The sequence below is a fragment of the Podarcis liolepis genome (assembly GCF_965112155.1).
Source record: "Podarcis liolepis genome assembly, chromosome: 12".
NCBI classification, from domain to species: domain Eukaryota; kingdom Metazoa; phylum Chordata; class Lepidosauria; order Squamata; family Lacertidae; genus Podarcis; species Podarcis liolepis.
In genome coordinates, this window is record NC_139563.1 from 10010134 (window position 1) to 10023933 (window position 13800).

General features: G+C 41.7%; 1 protein-coding gene and 1 long non-coding RNA gene across 8 annotated transcripts in view; one reads left to right on the forward strand and one right to left on the reverse strand.

The window, feature by feature from the left end:
* The window catches only part of LOC310689566, a 43055-nt gene extending 29683 nt beyond the window's left edge, over positions 1–13372 (reverse strand). Inside the window, exons 1-3 of one of the 2 annotated variants that reach the window (XR_014517500.1) lie at positions 13216–13372; positions 11580–11773; positions 10647–10813 (exon numbers count right to left, since the gene is read on the reverse strand). This is a non-coding gene — a long non-coding RNA (uncharacterized lncRNA). Of the gene's footprint in view, positions 1–10595; positions 10814–11579; positions 11774–13215 lie in introns of those variants that run through there. The other variant, XR_014517501.1, reaches the window with a different exon arrangement.
* LOC310689212 (sodium channel protein type 5 subunit alpha-like) overlaps positions 12463–13800 on the forward strand; it is a 36732-nt gene continuing 35394 nt past the window's right edge. For 4 of the 6 annotated variants that reach the window (XM_083466579.1, XM_083466583.1, XM_083466580.1 and 1 more), the window contains exon 1: positions 12704–13106. In XM_083466579.1, coding sequence (XP_083322705.1) covers positions 13069–13106 — 38 coding nt within the window. In that variant the 5' untranslated portion in view covers positions 12704–13068. Of the gene's footprint in view, positions 12634–12703; positions 13107–13800 lie in introns of those variants that run through there. The other 2 variants (XM_083466582.1, XM_083466581.1) reach the window with 2 other exon arrangements.

The following is a 13800-nucleotide window of genomic DNA, read 5'->3' on the forward strand; positions in this document are numbered from 1 at the left end:
AATGGGTTTATTTCAGGAGACAATGAGATTGAAAGGCGGGGTGAAAGGTTAGAATCTTATTTAAATGTGTAACTCATAAAGTATACTGTGAATTTAATTGGATGTGGTTCTAGTATTAACAAGAGTAAGAATGAATTTTTGCATGCTCTCTAGCTCTTCAAAGCATCTTTTCTTTTAAAAAAGAAATGAAACAATCACAACTTCATAGTGTTCCATGTGTAGTTGTACCATAGATAAGCTATTATGACAACTGCACTTACATTTTCATCAGTTGTCTAATAATTCCTAGCATAGAGTATGGTTTTTCTATTGCCAGTATTTATTGGGTGACATTATCTATGAGCCTCTATTATGAACCCAATGTATTGATCATAGATGGCTACAATCAGTTCCAACCTAACTGATGTATGTGTGAACGTAGATATTCTCTTCCAGAGTTATGCAATCTCTTTCACTGAATCTTCTTTGCTGTTCTGTTGTACGGTCACACTGTTTGGAGAGATTCTTTTGGGACTCTTCATAGTGTTCTTGGGATTACACCAAACTGAATAGTATTATCTGTAAAACTGGCTAACTCATGGGTGAACTCTCAACTCCAAATTGTTTAGGAATATGTTTTATATCACCATGCCTCATATAAAAACTTTTGCTTCTCTCCACTGTGAACATTCTTTTTAACCACATTTTCTGCTTCAAGCTTTGTAACCAGTTATTGATCCTTAAGAGAACAGGATCTCTTATGCTATGACTGTTAAATCTTCTTAAGAATTTTTGCGAGGGATTTTTAATTTATTTTTTACATTTCCCTCCCCAAAATCAAAGTGTATGCTGTCTGTTGGAGCACACATAGAATTCTAGGTCGATGAGGCAGGATTTCCTTTTCATTTACTTAAAAACAAACTGGAAGGAGGCTATACCAGCAGAACACATAACCAGCAGAATGAAACAGCAATGCAGTTGTTTGCCGATGCCCCATTGATCCTTTTTGGCAAGGATTTAATTAACACATTTTTGCATATGTGTTATGAGCAGCGGCACATGAGACAGCCTGGCAATGGCAGTGCTGAGTTTATCTGGAAAGGTATGGTGTCAGGTGAGATGGTGGCATAGGAGCTCTGGGGTGGTGGCCTCCAGGTCACCACTACCAGCCCTGCCCACCCCTCCCAAAGGCACTGCTGGTTACAATGCTTCCTATTGCTTTGAGATAATGCACAATTGGCTGTGAACTTTGGATATACTGTTTGAGCACAATGGCTTAACCAGAGCTTTTGTAAATGAGAATGTTGGCGAGAAATATAAATTTGGTAAAGAGGTGTCTATAGCCAAAAGTAATAATACCAGAAAAGCCATTAATCTTACAGCAAAGAAGGAATAAGGCATCAACGTTCACTATTTGTTTACCGAATGACAATGAGAAATTCCTAAATTTCAGAGAGTCAGCATCTAATGCCTTCTGGGTCAAATTCAGCCTGCAGATGGTACCAAGTCCAACAACTGTTAACTTATGTTCCCTCTTCTCCTTGACCTTTTGCACGAATCAGGCAGCAAGGTAGGGACAAAGGAATTATAGGTGTACAATGTACTCGCTGAAGGGCATTGCCAGCACATTTCACTGTGAGAATTTGAGTTGGGGGCTCTTGGCTTATCAGCCTTAACAGCTTCTTCGTAACGTTCTTTATCAGCAAGCTAGTTGTGAAACAACATGCAACTGCCACATGAATGATAGAACAAGAATTGTTGAAATTTCAACTGCTGAAAGTCGAGTAAGCTAGAGATGATGGTAGATCAGCTGTTCTATGCCATGTTATCACATATTTTTTAGACAATTTTGTTCTGATCTCTGGTTTATTCTCCTGAGCTGCCAAATAATTCATTAGTAAATATTCTACACATTCCACTTTAGAATCCGAAAGTCCCGAACAGCCACACAATTTCATCTTCTGTGTCTATGGTTCACTTTAGAGGATGACAAATGCTTAGCCTGCAATGGGTTTTCAGAGGGAAAAGCTCTTAGAAGAGGCTGGCAGACCGAGATGATTGCTTCGTAATTTAGCATCAGGTTTCCCGGAAGGTTTCCGTGCTGGTGGTGGCTCTTGGAGATGGCAATCTAATTTCGTTATGGTGAATCAGCATGGAATAAGCAATTGCATTTGTATTTTATCCATGCTTCCTCCAAGAAGTACTACTGAGTGCGTTTCCCTACAGCACAGGTGGGGAGTCTGTGGCCCTTCAGATGTTGCTGAACTCTCCCGTCATCCCTCACCACGGGGCAGGCTGACTGTGGCTTATGGGAGTTGGAGTCCAACACCATCTGGAGGGCCCACCAGAATTCTTTGGGCCTTGATCAAAAGCAATTCAATTAAAGTGATTGTAGCTGGATAGGGAAAACAGGGTCCTCTCTTTTCCCCCCTGATAAGGCTATGGAATGATGTTCCAGAAGACATTCCATACCATACTTCCCTTCTAACTTGTCAAGACATTTATGAAACTTTTTGTAGGCTATTTGAGATTAGGCTATTTGGTTTTATGGTTTGGCTTTCGAATAAGATAATGCTGATGTTCACTCCTATTTTTTTGGCTTGTCGGGAGCACGTGGTTTTAAGGGTGTAAATAGAGATAGGCAACTCAGTTTATTTCTGGTCCATGTTATTTTTGCATGTGTTCATGAATACGTATGTTCCACCCCAGTTCTACATTAATTTGAAAATTTATGAAAATTTATTAATTTGAAAATTTATGAAAATTCATTTATAAAAACACATTTTAAAATGACCCCCCCCCCAAATATGCATTTTTGAACATTATATCTTTTGAGTTGAGAACTAATTTAGGACATTCAGGAAGTATGAAAGCTGGTGGATAATTGAGTTCTGAGCTGTACATTAGTTTGGGAGGTGCAGACTGAGAACATACCTATCAAGAAAACCTGGTTTCTGCACCCTGCATAAATTGGGTATGGCAAGAATGACTGCTGAGGTGTGCTTTTTTAGTGTAAACTCCATTGTCTTCCATTATTTAAAATACTCCCGCCACCGCAAGAACTCTTACATGGAACCACCTCTTTCATCCTGAAAACCCACCCATTGTTTGCAAACGTTATCCTTTAATTCCTTCAGTTCTCAACTTCAACCAAAACAAAGTTTTTTAAACTGTATTGCTCACTCATAATCCTTGCCACTTCCATTCCATCCCTCCTCCTGCTGCTTTCACCTACTTCCTTTGCATTTCCATGTTGCACCCTCTCCCACTATCTAAATATAGCCAGATAAAATTATTTTTTTAGTTACTGTAATAGTAAACCCCAGCACACCTCACAGAACTCTGTATGCATGGGGTCCCTGCTGTCCCAGGGAACTGCACACCCTTCTCTCCCTTCCTGTACTTTTGGTTCTGAGCAGGTAGGTGCTCATCAGCACTGACAGGGGTTGGAAGGGAGATATGGTAGGAGATAGGAAATACGGAAGAGAGTGCCCAGACTGAGGTTGGAAAGAAACTTCACAAGTGAAACAGCCCTTCAATGGACAGAGAAGATTGAGTGCCATCTCAAAACAATTAAACAATTGTATTATACAGCAAGAAGTGCTTAACTGTATGGATTAAACCACTCAGATTTCACATGGGGTAGAGCGAAAACAACAGTGTCCAAAAATTGAAAATCTAGTGAGTTTCCCCATTTTGCTACTCAAAAATTGTGCAGAATTTGTATCTTGTAAATGAGGTTTTACTGCAATGTTTCATGTACAAGTGCTTTTAGCCTTATGGACTTTTTCTTGATTATTTTGGCAGGCATGAAACATTAAGTCTCTGAGCTGCCAAATACTGTCAAATAATAAATCCCACTGTATACAGACTATCTAATGCTGTCAGACGCTAAATGCCGCTGCACGTGAGTTATTAACTGCTGTCAAATAATGTATAGGATTACATACCCACTATCAATTACTGTCAGACATGAAATAAGGAACTCAAATACAACAGAAGATCCAATGTAGATATCAACTGCTTGGAGCATATGCAGCAAATATTCAATCTCTCGGAGGATATCTAGAAAATATTTAACATAGGAAAAATGTCGGGGAGTGAATTTATATCATGTCAAAAAACATGATCATCGTGTTTTGTACTGAATCCAGGTGCCCCAGTCTAAAGATTTAAGGGGAACAGTACCTTCAGAGCACATCCTTCCACTTGTCAACAAATCACTAAATTCATTTTTAAATTGTATTGAAATTATGTTATAATTTATTTTATTTTATTTTTGTGAGCCTCCCAGAGAACCTCTGTTATTGGGTGGCTGCATAAATGAAGCAAGTAAATTAATAAATTATGGGTGAGGTTTGGGAAGAGATCCTGAAACATGAAAACGCAGGAAGCTGGAACAGACCTTTAGCCCAGCATCGTCTTCCCATTAGTGGCCAGAAAGTTCAAGGAAGCCGACCATCAGGCCATGAAACTGGCAGGCCTCACCTGGTGTTGAGTTGCTTCCCAAGAACTACATCTTTCTTTAAAGGCACAGTGCTGATGAACATGGAAGTACCATAGAACTATGAGGCTTAGTAGACCTCTCCTCCTCCATGACATTCTAACTTCTTCTTTCAAGTAATTTAAGCGACTGGCCATTACCACATCATGCAACGGCAAACTGATTATGTGATGCATTAAGAAGCACTTCCTTTTATTTGTCAAGAATGACCTACCAGTCAGTTTCAATGGATGATCCCTTCCACCCTACGTTCTAGTATTATTGGATAGGGCATGTGTATCCACATCCTCCGGAAAGCTGGCCAGGAGGAAAAGATGGTTCCCCACTTCTCCTGTGGCGTTCAGAGAGAATTCTGTCTCCTAGACCCTCTTGTATATTTAGCAGAGAATATTATGTGTGTCGTGGGATGCAGGTGGCGCTGTGGGTTAAACCACAGAGCCTAGGACTTGCCGATCAGAAGGTCGGTGGTTCGAATCCCCGCGACGTGGTGAGCTCCCGTTGCTCAGTCCCTGCTCTTGCCAACCTAGCAGTTCGAAAGCACATCAAAGTGCAAGCAGATAAATAGGTACCGCTCCGAAGGGAAGGTAAATGGCGTTTCCGTGCGCTGCTCTGCTTCGCCAGAAGCGGCTTAGTCATGCTGGCCACATGACCCGGAAGCTGTACGCCGGCTCCCTTGGCCAATAAAGCGAGATGAGCGCCGCAACCCCACAGTCGGCCACGACTGGACCTAGTGGTCAGGGGTCCCTTTACCTTTACCTCTTATGTGTGTAGAAACCTATTTCCCTCATCTCTAACAGCAGGATCAAGGACCAAATGTTTCCTATTTTTTAAATAGGCATTCATTGACTTCTTCCCCCACTTGACTAGAAGCTATCATTGTCTCCATTACTTTTTCAGGCCAAGGGCCACATTTCCATCTGAGCAACCTTCCATGCCAGTGGTAGTTGTGGTGGCTGGGGGGGGGGAGGGATAACACCCACCCACATTTATTGTGTAGCAGTATTTGCAGTTCAAGTACTTCTAGGGAATACCTGATCTCAGACAAATCCACCACAGGAAAGATGCATCCTGGTTACTATGAAAAAAAGAAGGGCAAACTATGGAGATTCCAATGACTAGAAGATGAGAAAACAGAAGCTCTTTAGAGTCACAGAGAGATTCCTATCACTTGGTGTCTAAACAACTCATCTGTCAATCACAGCTTCACTCATTGGCTGAAACACTTAAAGATGGATCATCTCACAGACATCTGCACATTTTGCTTCATAGCTTCCTTTGTAGGAGAGCTAAAGGCATACTTAAAACACACACACACAAGACTGAGAGTCTGGGCCTCTGCTGGCAGTGGGCCTGGTACATTAGTACCCCCTGTATCTACCTCTCAGTGGTCCTGCTTGGCATAAAATGAAAAATTCCCCAGATAACTTAAATAGCAGCCCTGCTCTCCCTGTATAGCCTTTGAGTGCATATGGTCACTTGGCTGAAATGAGATGTTCTTCCACACATCCCGTAGGTGATTCTAGCAGCTTTTAAGTCATCCAGCACTCAGTACAGAGGCTACTCATGCTCTGCAAGAGATTACGCTACACACATACTCTTGAGATCAGCACAGCTATCGGTTCCTTCCATGGGAAGTTAAAAAGGCTCCCATTCCAGGTAACACCCATGTAAGCTGGGGAAGGGTAAGAGCTCTTTAAGCTGTAAATCTGATCACGTAATAATGACTAGGACTGGCATTATACACAACCCTACATCACTTTGCAGCACTGGGCATGAGGCTGTAAGTCTGATAAATATTTTGGAAAGTTGTTTGTTCGCTATATATTTGGATACTGCTGAAGATATCGTAACCTAATTTTACATTATGGTTCCTGAGATACAGTTGGATACAGTTGGATACCATTTTGATACAGTTGGGTACAGTTGGATACCATTTTAAATTAAGATGGTGGATGGAAACTTTCAAAACTGCCCTGGTTATTTGGTTTCTTAAAATCCCGAGCAATACTGGGCACAAGGCTCCTAGCATATGTTATAATAGTGTATAACATATTGCCTGACAGGGCTCTTTGCATTAGACAAAAATGCACACTAAGGTTCTCAAGGTGCTAAATTCTGCATCCAGTATTAAATGACTAGTTCCGTGTGGCAACTGGGAGGATTCTCAGAGCAAAATGACATAGTTGTGCATATGGTTAGGCTTTCAAAACCAAATTGCGACCCTTTTATGCTGGGCATGCTTTGACAGAAGCACCGCAGCTGCTAACAAGCTACTATTGGGCAGGTGCCTGCAACATTTGGCAAAGGGTGCGGAGCAGCAATTATACTATTCCCTCTGTGCTCTGTGGAGGAGTGCTATCAATCCATACATAATTCAAACTAGCTTTCCTTTGCCCCACTATCATTTGTCTCGAACAATGCGAACTGCAGTAAATCTCAACAGATTTCCTTGGTGGTTGTATTTGGAATCAGGGCTGATGTAATATGCACTTGAAGAAATATCAAAACAATGTGCCAAGGAAACCCAAATTTTGCATCCAGAGAACTACATCTCCAGGAAACTGTAGTCATTTTTTCTCTTTTCTTTTTGACGGTGTGTGCAATTATTTCCCAAACTTCCACAATTCTTTGCCTTTTTGTTTCCCGACTGATAGTTGCTTTGATACCATTTTTAATTGGTCTATATCTTAGGAACTTTATTCCTAGCCAATCCGAAATCCCATAGTGAACATGATGTCATGGTTAGCTTTTAATCCACGACAAAGTCAGTCAAGAATGAGGGCAATCTTCTTCGATCAGTATACAGTAATCCTGGGATTCAGAAGTATACCGCCTCTGGGCTGCATCAATAGGAGTATAGCATCTAGATCAAGGGAGTAATAGTGCCACTGTATTCTGCTCTGGTCAGACCTCACCTGGAGTACTGTGTCCAGTTCTGGGCACCACAATTCAAGAAGGACACTGACAAACTGCAATGTGTCCAGAGGAGGGCAACCAAAATGGTCAAAGGCCTGGAAACGATGCCTTATGAGGAACGGTTAAGGGAGCTGGGTATGTTTAGCCTGGAGAAGAGGAGGTTAAGGGGTGGTATGATAGCCATGTTCAAATATATAAAAGGATGTCACATAGAGGAGGGAGAAAGGTTGTTTTCTGCTGCTCCAGAGAAGCGGACACAAAGCAATGGATCCAAACTACAAGAAAGAAAATTCCACCTAAACATTAGGAATAACTTCCTAACAGTAAGAGCTGTTTGACAGTGGAATTTGCTGCCAAGGAGTGTGGTGGAGTCTCCTACTTTGGAGGTCTTTAAGCAGAGGCTTGACAACCATATGTCAGGAGTGCTCTGATGGTGTTTCCTGCTTGGCAGGGGGTTGGACTCGATGGCCCTTGTGGTCTCTTCCAACTCTATGATTCTATGATTCTAAGAGGGAAATCCCATTGAGAGCTCTTGATAGAACTACAATGACTTTGTTTAGCCACTTTTTAAAGCTATCTAAGTCACTGGGTATCACTTTTGGCAGTGTGTTCAATGGGACTTATTTGCACCTAAGTGTGCACAGTGGTTGCACCCTTAATTATCCGTTGTGTGGAGAAGTACCTCATTTTATCTGTTCTGAATCTGTGCAGTTGAGGCTGCATCATACGCAACTGAGTCATTGTCTTTTACTGAGATCAATGGGGATCTTCCAAGAATACCTCTGGGGTATGAAAGTTAATTTGTTTGGCCATTTCTTTCTTTCTGACCGTTTTACACTTTACGGGAATTGTCTATAGTCTGGAAAATATTCGAGGCTTCCCCTTTCTGCAATGAAAAGTTTCCTTTGTTTTATTAAATTGTAAGCGAATGTGCACTTAACGAGAAACGAGTTGCCACATTAGCAACACTAAACCACTTTTTATGACTTTAAGATTTCAGTTGGTGTCCTTATCTAGTCACCTCCTACTTTGCTTTGCTGTTCAGAAAGTGTTTCCCAACCGTGTGGCCAAACACAGATATAGCTCCACAGTGAATTTTGCAACGAGGAGTAAGTTCTGCTTATGAGAAGAATGCAAAAATGGCTGACTTGACATTGCTGGGAGCTAACAACTTCCGCCACTTCACTCCCGAATCCTTGGTTGCCATTGAGAAACGCATTGCGGCCAAGAAAGCATGCAGAGACCCACCCCCTGCAGAGAAGCCACGCCCTCAGCTTGACCTACAGGTATTCCAGAAGCTGCCTGCCCTGTATGGAAACCCTCCTCTGGAGCTCATTGGAGAACCTCTTGAGGATCTGGACCCCTACTATCATGATCATAAGGTGAAGAAATGTTTTGTGGCCCATAGGCTTTGGTAATATAATGAGAAGGGGGGTGGGAACTGCATTATTGATAGGATTTATTTGAAAGAAACAAGGTGATCGTAGGAAGGTGGAGAGTTGTGTGCTGTTTAAATAATTCTAATAGGGCTTCATTAACATTGCAGATTTCCTTCTGACAGTGTATTCTCCTTGATTCCTAGTGCAGTGTTGCGCAGACTTTAGCCTTAGCTGATAACTACAATCCTAGAGAGAGACTGAGAAGAACCCCCTATTGGCTGACAGGACTGTAGCATCACAATTCAGCTTCTCCAGTTAGCGCTGATCAATCTGCAGTTATTCTACTAGGTTTTCATTCTCTTTCCTGTCCTTTTTGACAGTTCCACCCCGTCATTTTTTATATGTTGTAAGCTGCCGTGCACATGGTTTGAACTTTGGAAAGACGGCATACAAATAAATGATTGTCACATATTAGCCCCTAGAATCCTGCTAGTCCTTTAAGGTGAGCAAGTTAGGAAGACAGGGGAACCTGTTCCTCCAGCAGCTTTCACAGTCTCTCTCCTGCCTTTCATGAACACTCCTGACACCTTTTTTGTAGCCTACTTTTTTTTAAAAAAAAACACCTCCCAAATTCATTCCCCTTAATTGATATACTTAGGGACGGAGCACATCATGTGATATTAGCATTAACTGTCATAGAACAATGTTTCCAGTTAATGTATTTCCACCCACAGACATTTATGGTGTTGAACAAAGGGAAAGCCATCTTCCGATTTACAGCCACACGTGCTTTGTACATCTTTAGCCCTTTTCATCCAATCAGGCGAATGGTAATTAAGCTTTTGGTACATTCATATCCTTTACGTGAAGAAGAAGTGCAAGAGCAACAGACCTCCCCTGTTCATTGTTCCTCAGCAAGTGCAATTCAGAATAGGCTGCCTCTGACCAGGAAACATCCATTTATCTCTCATGGCTACTGGCTATTCATGAACCAATCCTCCATTCATTTATCTCTTTTATAGCCTTCTGACGGCAATGGCTCCTATTATGGTAGGGTTAACCAACAAGGTGGCCTCCAGATGTTTTGGACTTCAGGTCCCATCAGTCTCAGACAGCATGGCTAATGATCAAGATGATGGGTACTGTAGTCCAACAACATCTGGCTAATCCTGCATTAAGTTGATGGTGGTTTTTGGTGTGTGTGTGTGTGTGTGTGTAAAGAATCCCTCTTTGTTGTTGTTGTTGTTCAGGAGAAATGTGCATCTAACCAATTTCATTGGGTGGCCTTGAGTTCCAGTATTGAGAGAAATATCTTCTCTCCCAATGTTACACTGCTGCCATTCAGTCAAATTCTGTTGTAATTCAGGAAGAGAGATACGAGGTGTATCCACACCTGGAACACAACTCCTTGTAAGGCAGTCTTCCCTAGGATGGTACCCTTCCGATTCTTTAGACCAGTGTTTCCCAACCTTGGGTCTCCAGCTGTTTTTGGACTACAACTCCCATCATCCCCAATTAGCAAGACCAGTGGTCAGGGATGATGGGAATTGTAGTCCAAAAACAGCTGGAGACCCAGCGTTGGGAAACACTGCTTTAGACTACAACTTCAATAATCCCCAGGGCCTTGGCTATGCTGGTGGGGCTGACAAAATCTGGATGGCAGCATGCTGTGGAAGGCTGTCATAGGGTGTGTGAAAAGTTGTGCTACTTCTACAAACCTAATATTTTTATGGGGATAAGATTTATGCTCAACCTTACATCAAGGGAGGGGTGGGGACCCACCCCCCCCACATTTGAAGCTGAGAATCCGTAGCAAATGCTAGTGTAAAGTTTTTCAATTGTCACTTTCCTTAACTCCTGTTACTTACATTGTTCACTATGTTTATTATGGTCACTATTTTCACCAATTGTGTCTTCATGGCTCTTGCGGACGTGCAGTCAAATAGCAGTGAGACTTCCTCCACGAAGTATGTTGAGTAAGTAACTTTGGTGATATTGTTCCTTCTATTTCGACTATATTCTCCTAATACAGGACCTAAAATGCAGAACACACTGTGGAAAAATGTATCTTATGCAAGGATTAATTCATATGCTCCTCGTTTGAGTTTATTTCAAGCTTGGATGCCTTTATCTGGGGACTATTACACACAGCTAGGGATGTCAGAGAATGCTGAAGAAAATGGAAACAGGAGCAGAAATGGCTAATATTCGCTTATTCAATGCAGTGAATATGGTCAGTACTGAGTGCTGTTTTCAGTCCACAAACAATATGTAATGGAAAAGCAACTTCAACACTGATTTTAAATTCATAATCTAAAATCAGGTATCCAACAAAGTAATATTCAGAATGCCCTCTGACCAAGCTGCTATGACTTTTTTTTTTTGGTAGCAAATTGGTTTACTCTTAGTATGCCTTTGTTAAGGTCAACCCACAGTCTTTTTCTATACTTTAAAAAAAGAGTTATTACAATTTATTAGTCCCTTATAATGCCTCGAGACAGAAAAGGACCAAATATCATATGAATGCTCTCTTTCCATTACTCTATGGGGAGTTGGCAAATCGGCATACATTCAGTGGCGTAGCGTGGGGGGTGCAGGGGGGGCCGGCCGCACCGGGCACAACATCTGGGGGTTAGGATTAGGGGGCGCAAATCCACGGGTTAGGGGGCGCAAATCCACGGGTTAGGGGGCGCAAATTACCTGCCTTGCCCCGGGTGCTGACAACCCACGCTACGCCACTGCATACATTTAAAACTGAAAACATTGGGGTAAGCCAGAGGAATATACCTTATGATTGTTACCTTACATTCTGTGTTGACCTTGTTTCCCTGTATATTTTCACTCCCCAGGTATACTTTCACGGCCATTTATTCCTTTGAATGTCTAATCAAGATATTGGCAAGAGGCTTTTGCTTGAATGAATTCACCTTCCTTCGAGATCCATGGAACTGGCTGGATTTCAGTGTTATCGTGATGGCGTAAGCATCAGTGTTTGCTGCAATTAAATAATTTCCTTTCAAGAAATTGGACAGTGGTGGCTAAAAGGGGCATTTAAAAACAACACCATAGCATGCACTTATTCCCCTTCCATGTTTAGAGTACTTACTATATTTTTCCATGTAGAAGACTATATTTCCCCCCAATTTTTTTAAGTTTAAAATTGAAGGTCGTCTTATACACGGAATGTTGCAATTAATGATTTCTTAATTTGGGGCTCAAAAAATAGGGGTCGTCTTATACATGGGGGCATCTTATACATGGAAAAATGTTAGTCTTGACTCTGGTCTCTGAGCCTAAAAGAAGTTTGAATTAATTTCTGGGTAGAAAGCACATCTAAAAGCGATTAGAGGAAGGAGAGAAAGCTTTTATCGTTGCAGCTGCCATTCATATCATCACAAAATGCTTTCTAGTCCTCTAGATTTCGCTCATAAAGATTTTGCCGCGCTGCTGTAAAACTTGGGATTCCCCCCAAATGCTGAAATGGTTATTCATCAGCTTCTCCAGCCTAATATTTTTGCAGGCATTAGGACCAGAGATTGGCTTTCTCAGGAAGTTGAATTCTGTTCCCCATTACTACATTCTGCACTCTCTGTATATTATGCCCGATCCTTTTCCATACAGCGCCGGTACTAAAAGGACAGTGCTTTGAGAGCCTTGCCTGCAGGCAGCACTAACACACCATTAATTGCAAATGGCTCCTAATAGAGGATTGCAGGTCCCTGGAGGAAGCGTGTGTCTCGCTTCCATCCTGTTTGGGACTCAGCAAGCAAAGAGCTGATCCAATCCCCTGGTCCACTCTCCTCTGAAGATAAGATACTTCTTCGCTGAGGGTTTTTGACTCCCATGTCGCTTGAGGTGTTAGAACTGGTCATTCTACCACATATTTTGCAATCGTTGGCCCCAAAATGTGTGGTAAAATTGAGGTGGTGCAAGTGACCACGCTACCCTGCAGTTGGGGATTGGCAAATCTGTTAATTTTAGCTTCTCTCAAAACGCCATTGATAACTTTCCCCAGAGCTGTACTTTTGTGCTGAGAAACCGTTTCATGTTCAGACTGGAACCATATTGTAGTTTAAGCCCAGAAGCTCTGCTGAGGGGAATAAAAATCTGCTCATAGTCCCTCAGCCTGAGGTAAAATTCTGAGCCTAATACCTAGAGGGAGCCATGACTGGCCAGGAAGTGCCCAGAAATCTTTGGAAAGATGTGTGAAAGTAGCAGTATTCATTTATAAATCTGAGGTAAAAGGCCACCATCTGAGCTTAATATCTAAAATAGAAGACTGCCCAGGAAATGTCCCAAGCTCTTGAGAGGAACGCTGGGGTAGAAAAGTAAAAAAATACATCAGTAAAATAGACACGTGTCACTTGAATACACCGAGATAAAGGCCATGGATAGGCCTGAAGAAAAACCAAAGTTCTGGTCTTGACTAATACATACATGGAAGATTGCCTAGATGTCTTGTTTTGAAGGAAGGGGTGGCCGTGGGGGGAGAGAAATATGAAACAAAAACAAAATCAGGCCCCAAAGGCTACCTCCTGCTATAGGCCTCAGCCTGAAATAAGAGCCCTTCAAAAAAAGGCTCATGTAATGATTACAGTGGTACCTTGGTTTGCATACGCTTTGGATTACAAAAACATCAAACCCGGAAGTGCGTGTCCCGGTTTGCAACCTTTTTTTGGATTACAACCCATTTTTTGGGGGGGATTATGAACAAAAAACATTGGCAAAAGCGTGCCTTGGGTTACAACCTTTTTTGGTTTACAAACAGACCTCTGAAACGGATTGTGGTTGTAAACCAAGGTACCACTGTATTTACAAACATTTAGCAAAAATGAAACTAGCACTGGCTAGGCCGAGTCAAATCTTTCCTACCACCCTTCTCACTATATTTGCACCGCCAAGCTGATTGTTGCTAATTAGTATTAATTAATTTTAAATTAAAATTGATTTTGATTTTAAATATTAATTTTAAATTAAAATAAATTAATGTAATATAATATATATGGTTGTATCTACAGCAAA